Raw genomic sequence first — 17,175 nt, 5'->3', positions numbered from 1 at the left:
GGTGAAAACTAAACAAAGAAAAAGGGCAGGCATAATGCTTCCATAAATTTCATTATTGAAAATGGAAAACCAGAAATAAAACCAAAAAGACACGATTTGTAATTTAGTTGAAAACAATTCTGAAAATCTACTATGTGAAATGAGCAAGAATTTAATTTAAGAATGAAATAGCTTATCTGTAAAGTTGGCTCCTTAGAAACGGCAGCTTCCACCTCATGCTTATCTGCAACAAACAGGAAGCGATCGCCACCACTGATTGAGACCACCGTCCCTTCCCGACTGAAAGGCTAAAAAGCATGTGCTGCTATTGCGGCGGTCTCAGCTTATCAACCCTGCCAATGATCTGGGATTTGACAATACGTGCTTTTTATGGAATAAAGAATTATTCAGAAGCCACAAACGAATCCCACTAAATTAAATAATAATTACAAGATAAGATAAAATTACGTGTCAAATCAGAGTTTTGTAATAGAACATCCAACCACAAACTTAAGGACACAAAATTTTCAAAAAAATTTGGCATAATAAGATGAGTGACCTGTTGCAGTGTAGCGTGAATGGCTTGCCTTATCTGAACTTTTGCAGTGAATAATATCTAATAAGGCAGAGGTCGTAACAAGTATAGATATGGTAAAAGTGAGAGACGACATTCTATTTTAAGGTCTATGATGATATATTAAAGCTGAGTGAGCGCTTAGCAATGAAAAATTGGTAATTTTCGGCGCATAAAATAGCATACAGGAGAATTCTGATCAGGCAGCCCAATCTTTTTCTACAATCTACAGATTCAGTATCCAAGCTTTATATTCCACGATTTTCCACCCCTGATCTGTATTCACCACTTGAGAAAAAGCTAATTCTCCATAATGTCAATCAGAGAACAGCGAAGAATCAGTACCCGCAAAAAGCAGCAGATCATGAAAATGACATCGACAAAACGGATGGTCATTACCCTGCGCACAATGAATTGCTCTGCTCCTATTTACATGCCCTCTTAAAAAACGGACGAAATAAATCTTGTAAAGGAGGTCTTGCCGATAGAGGCACATCTGTTACCAATTCGCTATGGCTGATCTTGACTTCTCAAGGAAACCAGTTCACTTTCTTGTTGTTGGTTTCTGAACCTTGAACTGCTGGGGAGCCATCTCCGAAGTTTTTCAGGCCAAAACCTGGTTAAATACCAAAAAACAAGCAACCACTCAAAAGAAGGTATGTTTGAGTTAAAACCAAATGAACAATGAAGCCAAGTATTATTTTGTTATTATTATTTTTTTGACACATACGCATTGTATCAGAGAGATTCAAGACCAAGGAGGTGGCATACGCATTCTCAATATACTTCCTTTAATTTATCCGTCACTGAAGCCCAAAGTCTCATGATAGTGACTCAACTCTATGAGGAAGTTCTTTGTCAAATACCCAAAAGAATTTGGTACCTCACAGTATTTAAAACCACGAATTTAAGCTTCTATCACTATCCATGGCCAATTTATTAAAGTGGACGGTTTTGTTTGACATTTTTGGGCTCTCGGTTTGTATGCATAGGAGCATCGAAGATTGGGTGCTTGAGTGTTTCCACGGATGGCATCTTAAAGGAAAAGCCTATTTTTTGTGGAGTTGTGCCTTCAGAGCTTTACTATGGAATATTTGGATGGAAAGGAACCTTCGTTCTTTTGAAGATAAGTCTAAATCTTTTGATTCTTTTTGTAATAGTGTACATATCACAGCTTCTTGGTGGTGCCATAGAAATACAAAATTATTCTGTAACTACGGCCTCTCTATGATCCTACAAGACTGGAGAGCTTTGCTTTGTTAGTTGTTGTTCGTTTTTGGAGGGGGTCTTCTCGACCCCTGTCCTTTTGGTTGTGATTCGGCTCCATGTTGAATGAATCGTTTCTTTATCCAAAAAAAAGATAAACCCAGACATTTTTCATCTTGGCTCACATACACTCTTTATTAGGCTAATATCTATTTCTATACTAAAAGTCAACATTAGCTCCTGCGACTGGACAATGCAACAGTGTTTCAGAAAAACCAGCTCTAAAAGATAGTACACCCATTAGTTTTACAGTGATGGGCGGCCATAACTCCATTGTTTTTTTTTCCTTCATTTTTTGTGAAAGGCAACGGAGGAGGGGGTTATTATCAATTCTATACCTAGCAGAGTTCCATAATCATAACCACCACTAGTATAGCAATAGATAAATATTAATGAAGCAGAGAAAAATAATCATGCAAACATTTGGATGTTCAAGTGAAAAGATTAAAGAATGGGAAGAAATGATATAAGCAGCCATTATACTTACAGGTCTAGTCTTTCAGATATCGCTCGCCGCACTGAAGAATTCAGACCATATGCTATTGAATTGAACAAGCCCTAAAGCACGTAGGCAACAAAAACTAGCTTGTTACTGTTACCAACAGAAATCTAATCATATCGCAAACATTTGTGAAAAGTTAATTGTCTAAGCGGTGATTTGAACTATTGCATTTTGGAGTGATTAGCAATATATAATGGGAAAACATCCTTAAAAGTTAAAACTCAACCCAGAATTCATAATCATCAACTCATTAAACAACTATTTCCAAGGAGAAAAAAAAAAGAAAAAAAAAAGTTAAGTTGCAATGATTACCATAAGAGAAGCCATCCCAACATCAAGAACCGACAGCCAGAAGATTTTATGACCTGGCTCAATAAAATCATGAATCCGGTTGATTGTACCAAAAGCCCATGACCCTATGAGGATGAGTGGATAATACCCCCATCGGTTCAAAGCCTGTTAAATGGGAAAGGGAAAAAACCACATGATTTACTCTAACAAAGAGAAATATATATATATATATATATATATATATATCTGTGTGGGTGAAATAGATGACACCGACTGAAGTACAATTCTGAACTTGAGATTAAATGCCTATAATTCAATATTTTAGATAGTTTTCTTGATTTATCTATTCTAGTGTCCATGTATCTAGTGTGAAGAGAACCACAAACAAAATCATCGTCAACCCCTTATTATAATAATAATAAAACGATCTTCATTCTATCTAGTTCTTAGGACGTTCTTTTCTTATCTCTCTGCATCATATCAAAGCAATTAATGGAAATCGCACCTTCTTATCTGCTCTTGCATCTGACTGGTATCTATCTGAGATGCCAACTGCCATCTGAAAATTTCACAACAGAAGGTTTTATTAATTGTAAAGATGACCCGTGTATAATATTTTTCAGAAATAATTCAAGTACATACACGGGTAGCATTATTAATCATGCGTATCACTTGGAGGTATGTAAAGCCATTGTAGAGAATTGCACCCCAGAGCGGCATGTAAAATGTTATAAAGTGAACAGCCTGCAAGAAAGTACATATTCAGAGTGAGACTAGTATGAAAATGCAATCACAACTAAAGTTGAAGATTTATTGTAAAAAGAAATAGCCCTTATCTTTCCAAGCTTGAGACACAAATCACATTCTCTAACCATTTCTAACAACTACAATTATTTACAGGTAAGAATCCGCAATCCAGTGAATTGTGAATAAAGATGGAACTTCTATTCCTTATGTTAAATTTCATGTTAAGTTTAACACTGCATTTGTAAATGTAGACAGCATCAATGTGAGTGCACTATGCGAAGAATACAAGTTAATATTATTGTTCTAATGCATAAAACTTAAAAGATCTTTTTGAAATTCGTGTACACAAATATCTTTGGAATAAGAAACTGGAAGAAAAAATCACAAGTTCTCCTGTGGATTTTGCTCAATTGTCCTGGCTTCTCAGTGCAATACACATTGTAATCGCGGAGTCATCTTGACATAAGAGATACTCACATCCGCATGCATAATATAACGGAAACACAGTCTAGCTTAAAGGAGGTGATTTGAAGTTACTCACCTTTCCTGTACGCCCTGTTTGTGCCCAACACCAGGTAGCCAAATGTCCATGGTGATTACCAATAGAACGTATGACAGTCAATACTAACGACGTTCCTGGAAATATAATCAATAATTAAATTAGCATCCTAAATTACAAAATAACTCGTATATGAAACAATAGAACGGGAAAGAAAACAAAAGATAGCTCAATGAGTAGTCCAAAAGCAATATCTAATGTGTAAGGAAAAATAGAAGTCAAAAGTTATATGAGATGCTAATTAAATGTAACAGCTGAATTCGTACCCCATACATACAAGTGAAACATAGCCTCCAAATCTTCAACGTCGGTTTTGTGTCTAACAACAGTACGGTGAAGAGTAAATGAAATTGTTGTGGTCCACAAGAAGGATGCCACACAAAAGAAATGCGTGCTATAGCCCTGAGCATAACAGTAAAATCCTGTTGCCGGATCCCTAAATTGAGAACAATATTCATAAGTAAAAAGTTGTGGAACGACGAAGTGTATCCATTTTGTGAAGATGACACCAGGAATCCTACCCAATCATGTTGAAGAAACTGCAAAGCATATCCTGCATCCCAAGAAATTGCGATTAATAAACTAAAGAAGCATTTTTCAGCTAACATCTTCGCTGAAAATCAAAGAAAGTCTCTCGCTCCAGAAACTGCCTTTTCCGTGCAGTTCTATTTCTTAGCGCAAATTTTATTAATTTCAGTTCGCAGGAAAAGAAAATCAAGCGGCGCCGTGACTGTCATTACATGGACTTGTTATTAATTGAGTAGTGTAGCCGGTTGAGTTTTACGGTTACATGTGTGATACAGAATTTAAGATCAGTGGCTGTCCATGACGTTAAATGTTATACAGCTTTAGCTACTTTATTCGGTGCATACGACTATCGCAGAATATGGCACGGCTTCACCGATATTAATGAATCACTTGCAAACAAACAAAATTGTGAAGTCACCAGGCCTAGTGCTGCAAACAAATTTTTTTTTTAAAAAATCCGACTACAAAATGTGCACCGAGCACCAACAATTGTAGATATTAACAAGTAGCTCGTAATTAATTAAACATTCGAAATCAAATCAAATTTGGTAAAATAATCCTCAACCGAAAAACCCTAGAGCATTCAACAGCAGAACATTAAGAGATCCTGATTAAAATTGAGAAGTTACAGCAAGGTAGAAACAAGAAGGATAATCCTAAATTTCGAACTCCACACACAGCAACTGTAACTAACCATGCTATGAAATTCGCGCTTCGTCATTCGAATTTGATATTTATTTTACGTCAAGTTCAATGAACGAAAACAAAGAATTAGAATAAAGACCACCGATTCGCGCTAAACGATATGAAGAGATGAAGAAAAGTAGATCTGAAATAAAAGAAGTAGAAGAAGAAGATACGCACGGAGAGGGCAAGGTAGAAGATAAGCTTGAAGGAGAACTTGCGAAGCTCTTTGAAGAGGACATAGCAGAGCACTATGAATCCTGATCCCACGAACGACAGACTGGAGGCTCCGGCATTGACCGCCGTGAGCAGCCGACGATCATAGACGAGGATATACCCGGCAGCTCGCACGACGGCTGCCATTTTCCGGTGTCGGTACTGCTCGAATTCAATCTGCCCGGAAAATCAACGAGGAGGAGATGATCTCTCGAATCTGGACTCTTGCATTTTGCGGTTTTATAAATATGCGGTTCCCTAATCGCGCCAACAGAGACAATCGTAGCTTCGTTGCAAGAAACGGAAAGAGTGCAACCGTTCCTTCATTTCATTCCTGTCCGTTGAGTTGGTTCACGCGGTTTTCGAATCGGACCCGTGCGGTTCGAGACCCGGTTCAAATCCGTCCTCTCATCCCCATGCCCTATCCCGATTCCCCATCATACAAATAAAACTTTTCTTTTCGCATATTTAAATATTTATGTAAAAAAAAAACATTTAAATACGTTTATTATCGCCTTTCAAGATTGCGTTGAGTATGTTCTAAAATTTAAAATGTATTTAATTTTTATATTTATATCTAATAAGTATAAACAGATGGGTTCATAAGATAGAGCAGAAATGCACAACATTATATTTTTCATTATTGTTAAGTTCTGTGTGAAAGTTTGTAGGAATCCTATTCCACTTAATATAGGCTCACGTTTTTAGCCTCTTGAATGCGTCTTGTCCGGCCAAGGCCATTCACTGAGTAATGTTCGATATCAGGAACAATCCCATATATTTTGGGCCTTGCATCAAAATATTTGTAGGCTTCAGAAAACAAACCAGAATTACTACAAGTAGAAAGAACTCCAATGAAGGTAACTTTATTAGGCTCAATACCATTTGATTGCATAATTTTGAAAAGATTGAGAGCTTTATCCGCATTACCGTGTTGGGCTAAACCTAACAACATGTCATTCAAAAAGGCAACTTTCCCAACGTCCATCTTCCCGAACACACGATAGGCATCTCAAACACTACCACATTTGCAATACATGTCGACCAGGGAAGTACCAACAAAATGGTCCAAAGCATAATCCAAATTTATCACATTAGTATGAATCTGTCTCCCCTGAGCTGTTAAACAAGAACTAGCTTTGATAAGAGTAGAAAAGGTATATTCATCAGGTTGAATTCCTGAGACCCTCATTAACTGGTACACAAAAAGAGCACGATCCTCGTCTCCATTTTCAACATAACCCGAGATTATAGTCGTCCAAACAACATCATCAGGTCTGCTAATTTCATTGAACAATTCAAGAGCATTTGACATGTCTCCACATTTAATGTACATGTCCAAAATACTACTACTGACCCATAAATCATCGTTGAATCCTAATTTTATTGGATGAGCATGAACTTGTTTACCTTGCTCCAAATTGATCAAGTAACTGGAAGCTTTCATTGCGGTTGCCAACGTGATTTCATCGATCAGCAGCCCTGTTGCATGCATCTGACTCAAAAGTTCTAACGCCTTTTTAGTTTTGTTACTCTTTATGTACCCAAACATCAATGCGTTCCAAGAAGCCAAATCAAATTCATACTTGTTATGCAACAGAAGTTCTGCCTCGTCCACTTTTCCGCTCTTCGAGTACACGTCAATAAGTGCTGTCAAAACAAAACTATCATTGACAATACCACATTTTATTGCATAGTCATGAACCTGTGTGTTGAGATTGAAACACTCTCCTTCCTCACTGGTTGAGCAGCCTCTTAAAACACTAGCAAAGGTGAATTGATCGGGCATCGGGCCATCGCGTAATAGATCTATGAATGTGCATATTGCCTCTTTTTCAAGATGATTCTGAGCATAACTCGATATCATCGTGTTCCACGATGTTAGATCCAATTTGAGTGAGTTAACAAACATCTTTTCTGCAACATAAACAACCCCGACCTTCGAGTACATGTTCATAAGACTATTTGCAACAGGAGCTACTGAATCAAAACCGGATTTTATAACAAGTGCGTGAATTTGTTCCCCCAAGTCAAGATCACCCGTGCCAACAACTGCGGATAGAACGACGATTAATGTTACACTATCATATCCTTCTACTGATCTAAACAGGCTCTTAAAACAATCAACAGCTGCCAAATTTTGGCCAGCTTGAATATATTCCGACAATTTCTTGTTCCAAGAAAGTATATCCAAGCCCTCGTCCAATGGAAACATCTTCATCTTATAGGCCTTGACCTGCTCTTTGTACCTCTTTATATTATCAGAACCGCCATTGTTAACACCACCAAGAAGACAATGCAGGCTCAAGAAATCGGGTAAGATCCCACACCGATGAAATGCAGAGAAGAACCCGTGCCTCACCAAACAAGCCATATTTGTAGTAAAATCCAATCTTAACAGCAAATCCGTGAACAACCTCAGATACCTCCACAAAGCCAGAAACCAAACACAGCTTCAAGAGCTTCAAGATTGGCGCCAAAGTAAGTTGAGTCGCTGAAAAACCAGACTCCCACAGAAGGCCAAAGAGGCGAAAGCCCTCGAGAAGATTCTCGATACTGGAATCGGCAGAGTGAAGAAGAGAGAACCATTGAGAAGAGGAAGAAGACAGCGGCCACGACGGAGAGGGGGAGAGATATGAGAATTGGCGAAGTAGGAACGGGCAACAAAAACTTTTGGGATGGGCAACAAAAACTTTTGGGATTGGCTCGCAAAAGCATTTTCCAATTTATCCAGTTGAGGCATTCTTGATTGAGAAAAAATATTCCCTCTGGATGCAACATATACAATTCCCCCGAATGGCAAAAACCCAGAAATTTGATCAAGAAACTTTCCGCCATTGGAGCTCAATGCCGAGTTAAGTTTTTTTTTTAAAAAAAAACGCTTTCTGATCACGTCGCTGCTCCACATCTTCAATGAAGAAATATTTCAGGTTCTTAATACATAAAAATGGGACAAATCTTCTGGTTAAATCAATCAAAATTCATGGTTGAGGAGCTGTTTTGAAAAGTTATCTGATGAATTACATCCTCATATATATAATTCAATTCTACCATTTACATCTTAGAAAAAGAAAAGATTGGAAGAACTGAGTAAGAAAAAACAACTGACAAAAATTTAAGGTACAATGTAAACCTTAAAAAACAAAGTAGCAAGAGAATGCCGATTTCAGGGCTAAGAAATGTTAAACCCCTGTCAACCGATCAAACTTGATACAATTCTACTTACTTTTCTCACCTTTCTTCATCTTCCCTTCTTCATTTTCTTCTCCTAATTCTTTATCTTCTTCCCTCTCTCTTTTTTTTCTCTTTTCTTTTTTTTGGTTTCGGCCTGAATAACTCTTTTCCCCAACTCTAACCATTTACCGTACAACAATGGTGACTATCACAAGTATGATTTCATGGCTCTTTTTTTTTTTTAGTCAAAAAAAGAAGAAAAAAATTATAAAAAAACTCCTACACTTCACTGTGCTCTCCTCTCACTCCCTGGCTCAGTAAATCACAACTCTAAGCAGCCCTGGTTGCGGTTCGCTAAAGTCGAGGCCTTCTTCTTCGATCAAGTATCTCTGTACAGCTACTGGAAGTCTGGCAGGAGTGCGGGCACCCCGGGTGTGATGCCCTGTTCCAACGCAAATATAAACCTGCAGACGTTGTCCCGAGGCCCTGGCAGTACCCCTCAGCACGCTCAGCTCGTGCTTCAGAACGTGAATCGCTTCGCTCACGTGCAGCCCATGCAAGTCGATCATTCGTTCCTGTCCCCTCCCATTTCCCTGAGCATCTGCGCCTATTTGGTTCCTGAAGAAACAGCGTGCAACAGAACAAACAGCAGAACAGAAAATAAATGTAAGGTAGTCATAAAGCAATTCAGAAAATTCCTGTAGCAGTGTCGTGGTGCTATATCTTAAGAAAACTGTGCCATCGAGATCTTTGAACCATTCATCGAATCGAATGATAAGAGCCATGTCAGAACCATGGGATGATCGGTCCAAGTAATCAAAGATATACCATCTTCGGGAAATGAATCAATACTCCCTCCAAATTATGTTTTAGCAAAGCGTGGCAAGAATGACAGTAATAAGAGAAATTATTCGAGGAGCCAGACAGTTTTATACCATTAGATGTACATGATAGATTAAAAACTGTATTTTTGACAATGCATCCAAATTAGGAAGGGGCAGCAATATTGTGACGACTACACCAAATAATTTTTCCAATAATAGGAAACCAAAATTAGCCATGAAATTTCACCTGCGTCAACCTTGTTCTGAGTCTAGACAAAAGCAGCAAGGGGAGAACAAACCTCTGGCGATAAATGGATTCTTAACAAACCTCTGGCGATAAATGGATTCTTGGGCCCTTCCATGAGCTGCCTTCATGTGCATGTTATGTAACTGACCCTTCACACTTAGCTCCTTTGCTAAAGCTTTATTACCGATGAGGTATGCTTGTCGTGCCTATTTTAAAAAATAAAAAGTATAATTAACGGAGCAAAAATGTGGAAGGGGAATAAAATTCTATATTAGGGTATATATCGTTTACCATGGAAAAGCATATATCAAATCACACAGCTCGTTTGTTACAGTAGATAGGTATAGATTTCATATTAGTAGATAAATTAAAGACTAACAAATCAGGAGAAAAGAGAGGATTGTGTGCCCTTTTCTTTGGTGGGGGGTCAAAGAAGAGAACTAACAATTATTCTGACTTACCTGTTCAAAATATGCATTTCGCAGGCGAGCATTATCACGTGCTTCCTCCCGCTGCCCAGAATACATGTTTGCTGCCAACTTAATAATGTTAAAGTAGGAATACATACAAAAGTTTGCCCTACGCCACATTAATAAAGAAAATAAATTTGACAGGTAAGCCAATTACCAACTGCTTCACCAGTTTCAAGCCAAACCGGAGCAGCCTGGGCTGAACCTCGCTGTAGCAGCCTCTCACTATAGGTGTCTTTCCCATGACCACTAGTGTATTTGCTAGCTAACGTATGAGAACTTCTACTCGAGCCAATAGAGTCATCAGCAGAACCGTTTCCATTGTACTTCCACATACCAGAATCCTGAGATGCCAATTTCCTGATAGTAGAAGCAAAGTCTGCAGCACCTCTTGATGGAACAGCGCTGGGTTCGAAGAAAAGCATGCTATCTTTATCAGAAGACAGATACGGGTTGGCACATTGTTGGAGATCATCAAATTTTGGATGACCATTTTGACCGCTGGATACAGTGAGTGCGGGAAAGTCCATTGCAGTAAGATTAGGGGCAGACATTGCCTTCGGATTCAGGTTTTGACTTATTCCACCATCAACTTGAAGCTACAGTTTAAAAGAGTACAATATGATACCTATATCAAATGGTATATGCAGTGCCACAAAAGATAATGAGAGCATGGCACCAACCACAAAAACTGGCTGTCCTTCTCTTAATTTGACAAGAAAGACAAAGCAAAAGCATACCACGTATTCATACCAAATTAAATAGTTTAAACATGCCATGAGTCATCAGAAAAGTCCTTACTATTCTGTGAAAGAAGTATATTTACAGGCTCAACTCCATCACAATGATATATCACTACAAGAGTTTTTTGTAATACCAAGAAATGGAAGTTTTGACTTAAGTTAACTTACTTCCAAAACTATTGAATAAGGTTTCATGATAGAGTGTTTTAAAGATAATGAAGAATGAAATGTTACTTCACTTCACGACTTGAAAAAAGTCAACTTACCTCTAATTGAGTAAGCATCTCAACAGTCAGGTTTAAGTCACCTCCGTTGGCAAAGTAAACTTCTGCAAGGCTTCAGCAGCAAAACCAGGGAACTGCAAAGCCAAAAACTCAACAGGGTTCATCATATCACTTTCATCCATGGTTATTTGCTCACTCAAGACATCCATAGCTAATCCCCTCCCAGAATTGCCAAGATAAGAAGGGTGTCGTTCATTGCTAACAGGATGATTATTGTTAAGAACAGGCTTCTGCAATGGTTTATTTGAAATTTGAAAAAGACTAGCTGAAGATTGATCTTCCCCATACGAAGCAGAAGAGAATCTAAACTTATCAGTAAATTGACTGCCATTATAGGGATTTAGATTTGAATCCTGCTGATCATTCAACAAATATTTACTGCCAGTAGAAGCAGAAAATAAAGGGGCATCACTGTCATCATGCAAGGATAAGCCAGACAATGAAATATTTCAAAGAGAGAGATTCTCATCTTCTCCCATTGACTCGAAATCAGGAGTAATATAATCAGGGAGCTGATGCCTCCAGAATTGATGGGCCTCTTCATCAGATTTATTTGATACAGATGACTCAGTCCGATCTAGAACTGCTTTTCCTAATGTCCCAGAAGTAGAAAACCTTGCTGTCAAATCTGGCGCACTACTACTTCCAACTGGAGATGCTCTGAGGTCGAAGGGAATAAACTCGGCTGCATTGGGATTCAAAGATGTCACCTTGCTCACAGTGTTTTGTTTTGCCTCGTTGGTTTGCATTCCTTTCTTGGACACGTTCATTATTTGCTAATACCAAAATATAATGCTCACATTAATTTTGAAAAAATCTGTAGGGAAAAGCTCAACTTTTTGTAGCCTCAACCAAATCCTGCAATATGATTTCGTTTCATCGGGCTAGTTAGTTAGTCGAGTAAACCAAAAATGACTAATTTCCATCCATCATAAAAGATTAAAAAATAATAATACATATTTAAAAGAAGTCCCTTAGTCCCCATGCATTCTTCTTATCTGAAATGAAATGAACTGCAAATATTCAATAAACCTCCATGTAGAAACTGTACAAATAATCTCCACGAAATATATGCACAAGATATTAATATTGCCAAAAACCTACGTCATTTAAATTAAAATTCTTGAGACAATCAAGAAAACCTTCCACAAAACTTTCAAGTTTCATATGATAAAAATGGGATAAAATTACCATTCAGCTCATTTTAACCATACACTTAATGTCATTTCATGTGAGCTGAGTACTAGCCAGAGGAGTACTGAAGCCAAGACATCATGCATAGAACATTTGCTACAATTGGTGAGAAGGAATACGTGACATTATTATTTACGATAACATTATATAACAAATGAATAAGAATAAAAACAATAGAAAAAAGATAAGAAGCAGAAGACCTGACTAATTTGAACCAGACCATAACATAAATTACCAAACTTTACAACTAAAGATTAGAGCAAGAAAAACAATACACACCCCCAGAAGCAAAAACAAAGCAACCAGAATCAGAATCTCGCGGCTACACAACCAAATTAAAGAGATCTCAGTAACTTCAATGCACAGAACAATCGAAAAACAAGTAAAATTGCATCAATTACGGAAAGTCACAAATTTGGTACAGAATTATTGCAGTAAACATAACAACAAGCTAAAAAACCAATGGATTAGAAAGCAGGTTAAATACTACGCAAATATATCGAACTAGATACTATACTAGCTACCAGTAGTCACTGCAAGAACAAGTTCCATCCCTGAAGTGATGGAAGCGATTTGCATCTCTTACAACAATCTCCCTCTTTGTGAGCTTTGATATGCACTTTATGGCGCTATGGCAATCACCACATACCCTTAGGTTCTTTATAATGCGGATGGTTGCCGAGGGAGGAGTGATGATAAGTCCGTAAGCTATTGCGAGTTTCTCGCTATGATAGTAGAGCGCACGTTCTTTTTCCTCTTCTTCAACGTCAAGCAACATGAAGTCTGTGTCTGGGACGTATGATCCTTCTTCTCTTATTCTCTTCATCAGAGCCTCTACTTTCTCATATATCAGATCAGCTTGCGGATGGGATCGATCATCCACCACGAACAAATGCACCTTGTTTTGCACGTCGATCCAACTAAAACCCGGGTCCTTCTTAACATTTTTCAGCTTCATCATGTTTCTAGCATCAGTAACATCATCCCATTGCCTGGATGCAGCATATATATTGGATAAGAGGACATAAGCTGACGAATCCGACGGATCCAAGGCCACGAGTTTGTCAGCAACACGTTTTGCTGTTTCTGTATCTCCCTTAGTCCTGCAAGCACCAAGCAACGCTCTATACATCGAGGCGGAGGCTTCAAATGGCATCGATACAATTACGTTTTCAGCCTCTTGAATGCGTCCTGCCCGGCCAAAGGCATCCACCAGACACGAGTAATGCTCGATATCAGGAACAATGCCATATATTTTGAGCATTGCATCAAAATATTTGTAGGCTTCAGAAAACAAACCAGAATGGCTACAAGCAGAAAGAACCCCAATAAAGGTAACTTTATCAGGCTCAATACCATTTGATTGCATAATTTTGAAAAGATTGAGAGCTTCATCTGCATTACCGTGTTGGGCTAAACCTAACAACATGGCATTCCAGAAGGCAACTTTCCCAACGTCCATCTTCCCGAACACACTATAGGCATCTCGAACACTACCACATTTGCAATACATGTCGACTAGGGAAGTACCAACAAAATGGTCCAAAGCATAATCCAACTTTATCACATTAGCATGAATCTGTCTCCCCTGTTCAAGAGCGGTTAAACAAGAACTAGCTTTGATAAGAGTAGAAAAGGTATATTCATCAGGTTTAACTCCTGATACCCTCATTAACCGGTACACAGAAAGAGCACGATCCTCGTCTCCATTTTCCACATAACCCGAGATCATAGTCGTCCAAACAACATCATCAGGTCTGCTAATTTCATTGAACAATTCAAAAGCATTTGGCATGTCTCCACATTTAATGTACATGTCCAAAATACTACTACTGACCCATAAATCATCGTTGAATCCTAATTTTATTGAATGAGCATGAACTTGTTTACCTTGCTCCAAATTGATCAAGTAACTGGAAGCTTTCATTGCGGTTGCCAACGTGATTTCATCGATCAGCACCCCCGTTGCATGCATCAGACTCAAAAGTTCTAACGCCTTTTTAGTTTTGTTACTCTTTATGTACCCAAACATCAATGCGTTCCAAGAAGCCAAATCAAATTCATACTTGTTATGCAACAGAAGTTCTGCCTCGTCCACTTTTCCGCTCTTCGAGTACACGTCAATAAGTGCTGTCAAAACAAAACTGTCATTGACAATACCACATTTTATTGCATAGTCATGAACCTGTGTGCTGAGACTGAAATACTCTCCTTCCTCACTGGTTGAGCAGGCTCTTAAAACACTAGCAAAGGTAAACTGATCGGGTCTCGGGCCATCGCGTAATAGATCTATGAATGTGCATATTGCCTCTTTTTCAAGATGATTCTGAGCATAACTCGATATCATCGTGTTCCACGATATTAGGTCCAACTTGAGTGAGTTAACAAACATCTTTTCTGCAGCATAAACAACCTCTACCTTCGAGTACATGTTCATAAGACTATTTGCAACAGGAGCTACTGAATCAAAACCGGATTTTATAACAAGTGCGTGAATTTGTTCCCCCAAGTCAAGATTACCCGTGCCAACAACTGCGGATAGAACGACGATTAATGTTACACTATCATATCCTTCTGCTGATCTAAACAGGCTCTTAAAACAACCAACAGCTACCAAATTTTGGCCCGCTTGAAGATATTCCGACAATTTCTTGTTCCAAGAAAGTATATCCAAGCCCTCGTCCAATGGAAACATCTTCATCTTATAGGCCTTGACCTGCTCCTTGTACCTCTTTATGTTATCAGAACCGTCATTGTTAACACCACCAAGAAGACAATGCAGGCTCGAGAAATCGGGTAAGATCCCACTCCGATGAAATGCAGAGAAGAACCGAAGAGCTTCGTCCTCGAAGCCATGTTCAACGTAAGCCTTGAGCATGACATTCCACAGCACAACATCTCTTTCAGGCATTTCATTGAACAGTAAACGTGCCTCACCAAGCAAGCCATATTTGCAGTAAATATTCACAAGAGCCCCTGAAACAAACAGGTCCAACTCCAATCCAATCTTAACAGCAAATCCATGAACAGCCTCAGATACCTCCACAAAGCCGGAAACCAAACACAGCTTCAAGATTGGCGCCAAAGTAAGCCGAGTCGCTGAAAAACCAGACTCCCGCAGAAGGCCAAAGAGGCGAAAGCCCTCGAGAAGATTCTCGACACTGGAATCGGCAGAGTGCGCATAGGCAGCTACAATGGAGTTCCAAGTAATGAGATCACGGTCAGAGGTTTTATCAAACACCTGGCGGGCGTAGAAGAGGGACCCGCATTTGAAATACATGGTGATGAGATTGTTGGTCAGAAACTGATCGGGGAGGTGGCCGGAGGTTATGATACATGCGTGACCTTGCTTGCCTAGCTTCAAGTTGGCGGTGGCAATGGCAGAGCGAAGAAGAGAGAACCATTGAGACGAGGAAGAAGACGGCGGCCACGGCGGAGAGGGGGAGAGATATGAGAATTGGCGAAGTAGGAACGGGCAACAAAAACTTTTGGGATTGGCTCGCAAAAGCATTTTCTGGATGCAACATATTCAATTACCCCCAAATGGCAAAAACCCGGAAATTTGATCGAGAAACTTTCCGCCATTGGAGCTCAATGCCAAGTTAAGTTTTTTTAAAAAAAAACGCTTTCTGATCACGTCGCTGCTCCACATCTTCAATGAAGAAATATTTCAGGTTCTTAATACATAAAAATGGGACAAATCTTCTGGTTAAATCAATCAAAATTCATGGTTGAGGAGCTGTTTTGAAAAGTTATCTGATGAATTACATCCTCATATATATAATTCAATTCTACCAGTTACATCTGAGAAAAAGAAAAGATTGGAAGAACTGAGTAAGAAAAAAACAGCTGACAAAAATTTAAGGTACAATGTAAACCTAAAAAAACAATGTTGCAAGGGAATGCCGATTTCAGCATATTCCAGAACTTTCAAGATTCATATGATAAAAATGGGATAAAATTACCATTCAGCACATTTTAACCATACACTTAATGTCATTTCATGTGAGCTGAGTACTAGCCAGAGGAGTACTGAAGCCAAGACATCGTGCATAGAACATTTGCTACAATTGGTGAGAAGGAATACGTGAAATTATTATTTCGATAACATTATGAACAAATAAATAAGAATAAAAACAATAGAAAGAAGATAAGAAGCAGAAGACCTGATTAACTTGAACCAGACCATAACATAAATTACCAAACTTTACAACTAAAGATTAGAGCAAGAAAAACGATACACACCCCCAGAAGCAAAAACAAAGCAACCAGAATCAGAATCTCGCGGCTACACAACCAAATTAAAGAGATCTCAGTAACTTCAATGCACAGAACAATCGAAAAGCAAGTAAAATTGCATCAATTACAGAAAGTTCCAAATTTGGTACAGAATTATTGCAGTAAACATAACAAGCAGCTAAAAAACCGATGGATTAGAAAGCAGGTTAAAGAGAACACAGTCCTGTATACCTTTCCGAAACAAATCGAAGGGATCCATGGAAGCGGATCGGATGAAGTCAGAAGCGAAGAAATTGGAAGATAAGATCGAAGTTTTAACGTTGAATTTGGAAGTTCTCAACTCTCTGTGTTCAGTGTTTTGTGTGTGAGACTCGGGTTTCAGAAAATCGTCTCCCCTCTCGTCTCTGTGAGAAACCCTCTTTGGCTAAAACCAGCAGAAGCACAACCACAAAAATATTAAATTCAAAAAGACGCTCATGCCCTTCGCCACTCAATTTGACCTCTCTCTCTCCTCTCTCTTTATCTATCTGTTGATTCTGTCTTATAATTCAAATTAACAGATAAGCAAAAAATTGGAATTTGGAAAGCTTTCTCCTCTTAAAAAAAGTCTCCACTAATTCTTCTTTTTTATTATTATTATTATTTTTGTTTTTG

The 17,175-nt window shown here is 38.6% G+C and overlaps 4 protein-coding genes and 1 pseudogene across 11 annotated transcripts; all 5 read right to left on the bottom strand.

Moving 5' to 3' along the window:
- Positions 1 to 649: 649 nt before the first annotated feature.
- Positions 650 to 5,646, bottom strand: GCR1 (G-protein-coupled receptor 1). Of its 2 annotated transcripts, XM_022287026.2 has the most exons (10): positions 5,311 to 5,646; positions 4,440 to 4,471; positions 4,185 to 4,354; positions 3,901 to 3,995; positions 3,255 to 3,356; positions 3,118 to 3,171; positions 2,634 to 2,777; positions 2,307 to 2,377; positions 1,057 to 1,169; positions 650 to 953 (listed from the first exon to the last, which is right to left on the bottom strand). In XM_022287026.2, exons 1-9 carry the CDS (start codon positions 5,491 to 5,493, stop codon positions 1,064 to 1,066), a joined length of 957 nt encoding a protein of 318 aa, XP_022142718.1. In that variant the 5' UTR covers positions 5,494 to 5,646; the 3' UTR covers positions 650 to 953; positions 1,057 to 1,063. The 2 variants fall into 2 exon arrangements, with proteins under 2 accessions (XP_022142718.1, XP_022142712.1); XM_022287020.2 differs by having other exon boundaries at positions 650 to 1,169; positions 5,311 to 5,645.
- A 385-nt stretch (positions 5,647 to 6,031) lies between these two features.
- Positions 6,032 to 8,018, bottom strand: LOC148208022 (pentatricopeptide repeat-containing protein At4g33170 pseudogene; annotated as a pseudogene).
- Positions 8,019 to 8,437: 419 nt separating this feature from the next.
- On the bottom strand, positions 8,438 to 10,660 carry LOC148208021 (polyadenylate-binding protein-interacting protein 7-like). The gene is made up of 4 exons (XM_088120258.1): positions 10,219 to 10,660; positions 10,053 to 10,123; positions 9,673 to 9,797; positions 8,438 to 9,138 (listed from the first exon to the last, which is right to left on the bottom strand). Exons 1-4 carry the CDS (start codon positions 10,613 to 10,615, stop codon positions 8,835 to 8,837), a joined length of 897 nt encoding a protein of 298 aa, XP_087976384.1. The 5' UTR covers positions 10,616 to 10,660; the 3' UTR covers positions 8,438 to 8,834.
- Positions 10,661 to 11,094: 434 nt separating this feature from the next.
- Positions 11,095 to 17,043, bottom strand: LOC111012739 (Tetratricopeptide repeat (TPR)-like superfamily protein). Of its 7 annotated transcripts, XM_088120252.1 has the most exons (5): positions 16,753 to 17,042; positions 16,528 to 16,570; positions 16,248 to 16,346; positions 12,807 to 15,934; positions 11,095 to 11,946 (listed from the first exon to the last, which is right to left on the bottom strand). In XM_088120252.1, the coding sequence occupies exons 4-5, from the start codon at positions 15,791 to 15,793 to the stop codon at positions 11,865 to 11,867; spliced, it is 3,069 nt and encodes a 1,022-aa protein (XP_087976378.1). In that variant the 5' UTR covers positions 15,794 to 15,934; positions 16,248 to 16,346; positions 16,528 to 16,570; positions 16,753 to 17,042; the 3' UTR covers positions 11,095 to 11,864. The 7 variants fall into 7 exon arrangements, with proteins under 7 accessions (XP_087976378.1, XP_087976383.1, XP_087976379.1 ...); XM_088120257.1 differs by lacking the exons at positions 16,248 to 16,346; positions 16,528 to 16,570 and adding an exon at positions 12,045 to 12,086 and having other exon boundaries at positions 16,753 to 17,043; XM_088120253.1 differs by lacking the exon at positions 16,248 to 16,346.
- LOC148208020 (polyadenylate-binding protein-interacting protein 7-like) lies at positions 11,103 to 11,858 on the bottom strand. Its single transcript, XM_088119667.1, has 2 exons — positions 11,572 to 11,858; positions 11,103 to 11,499 (listed from the first exon to the last, which is right to left on the bottom strand). The coding sequence occupies exons 1-2, from the start codon at positions 11,856 to 11,858 to the stop codon at positions 11,103 to 11,105; spliced, it is 684 nt and encodes a 227-aa protein (XP_087975793.1).
- Positions 17,044 to 17,175: the final 132 nt, after the last annotated feature.

This window comes from Momordica charantia (genome assembly GCF_013281855.1).
Source record: "Momordica charantia cultivar OHB3-1 chromosome 11 unlocalized genomic scaffold, Mcharantia_2.0 BLBB01000011.1, whole genome shotgun sequence".
In the NCBI taxonomy this organism is placed as follows: Eukaryota; Viridiplantae; Streptophyta; class Magnoliopsida; order Cucurbitales; family Cucurbitaceae; genus Momordica; species Momordica charantia.
The sequence above is the reverse complement of the archived record's forward strand: the minus strand, read 5'-3'. Positions and strand labels throughout refer to the sequence as shown.

Coding starts and splice junctions, on each gene's coding strand:
- LOC148208020 (XM_088119667.1), bottom strand. CDS start 11,858: ATGAACGTGTCCAAGAAAGGAATGCAAACCAACGAGGCAAAACAAAAC. Junction 11,500..11,571: donor TATATTACTCCTGATTTCGA/GTCAATGGGAGA, acceptor GCATGATGACAG/TGATGCCCCTTTATTTTCTG.
- GCR1 (XM_022287026.2), bottom strand. CDS start 5,493: ATGGCAGCCGTCGTGCGAGCTGCCGGGTATATCCTCGTCTATGATCGT. Junction 3,172..3,254: donor TGATTAATAATGCTACCCGT/GTATGTACTTGA, acceptor TGAAATTTTCAG/ATGGCAGTTGGCATCTCAGA. Junction 2,378..2,633: donor TTGGGATGGCTTCTCTTATG/GTAATCATTGCA, acceptor TACGTGCTTTAG/GGCTTGTTCAATTCAATAGC.
- LOC111012739 (XM_088120252.1), bottom strand. CDS start 15,793: ATGCTTTTGCGAGCCAATCCCAAAAGTTTTTGTTGCCCGTTCCTACTT. Junction 11,947..12,806: donor TGTTCTTGCAGTGACTACTG/GTAGCTAGTATA, acceptor ATCATATTGCAG/GATTTGGTTGAGGCTACAAA.
- LOC148208021 (XM_088120258.1), bottom strand. CDS start 10,615: ATGTCTGCCCCTAATCTTACTGCAATGGACTTTCCCGCACTCACTGTA. Junction 9,798..10,052: donor GAAATGCATATTTTGAACAG/GTAAGTCAGAAT, acceptor TTTTTAAAATAG/GCACGACAAGCATACCTCAT. Junction 9,139..9,672: donor GAATCCATTTATCGCCAGAG/GTTTGTTAAGAA, acceptor CTGTTTCTTCAG/GAACCAAATAGGCGCAGATG.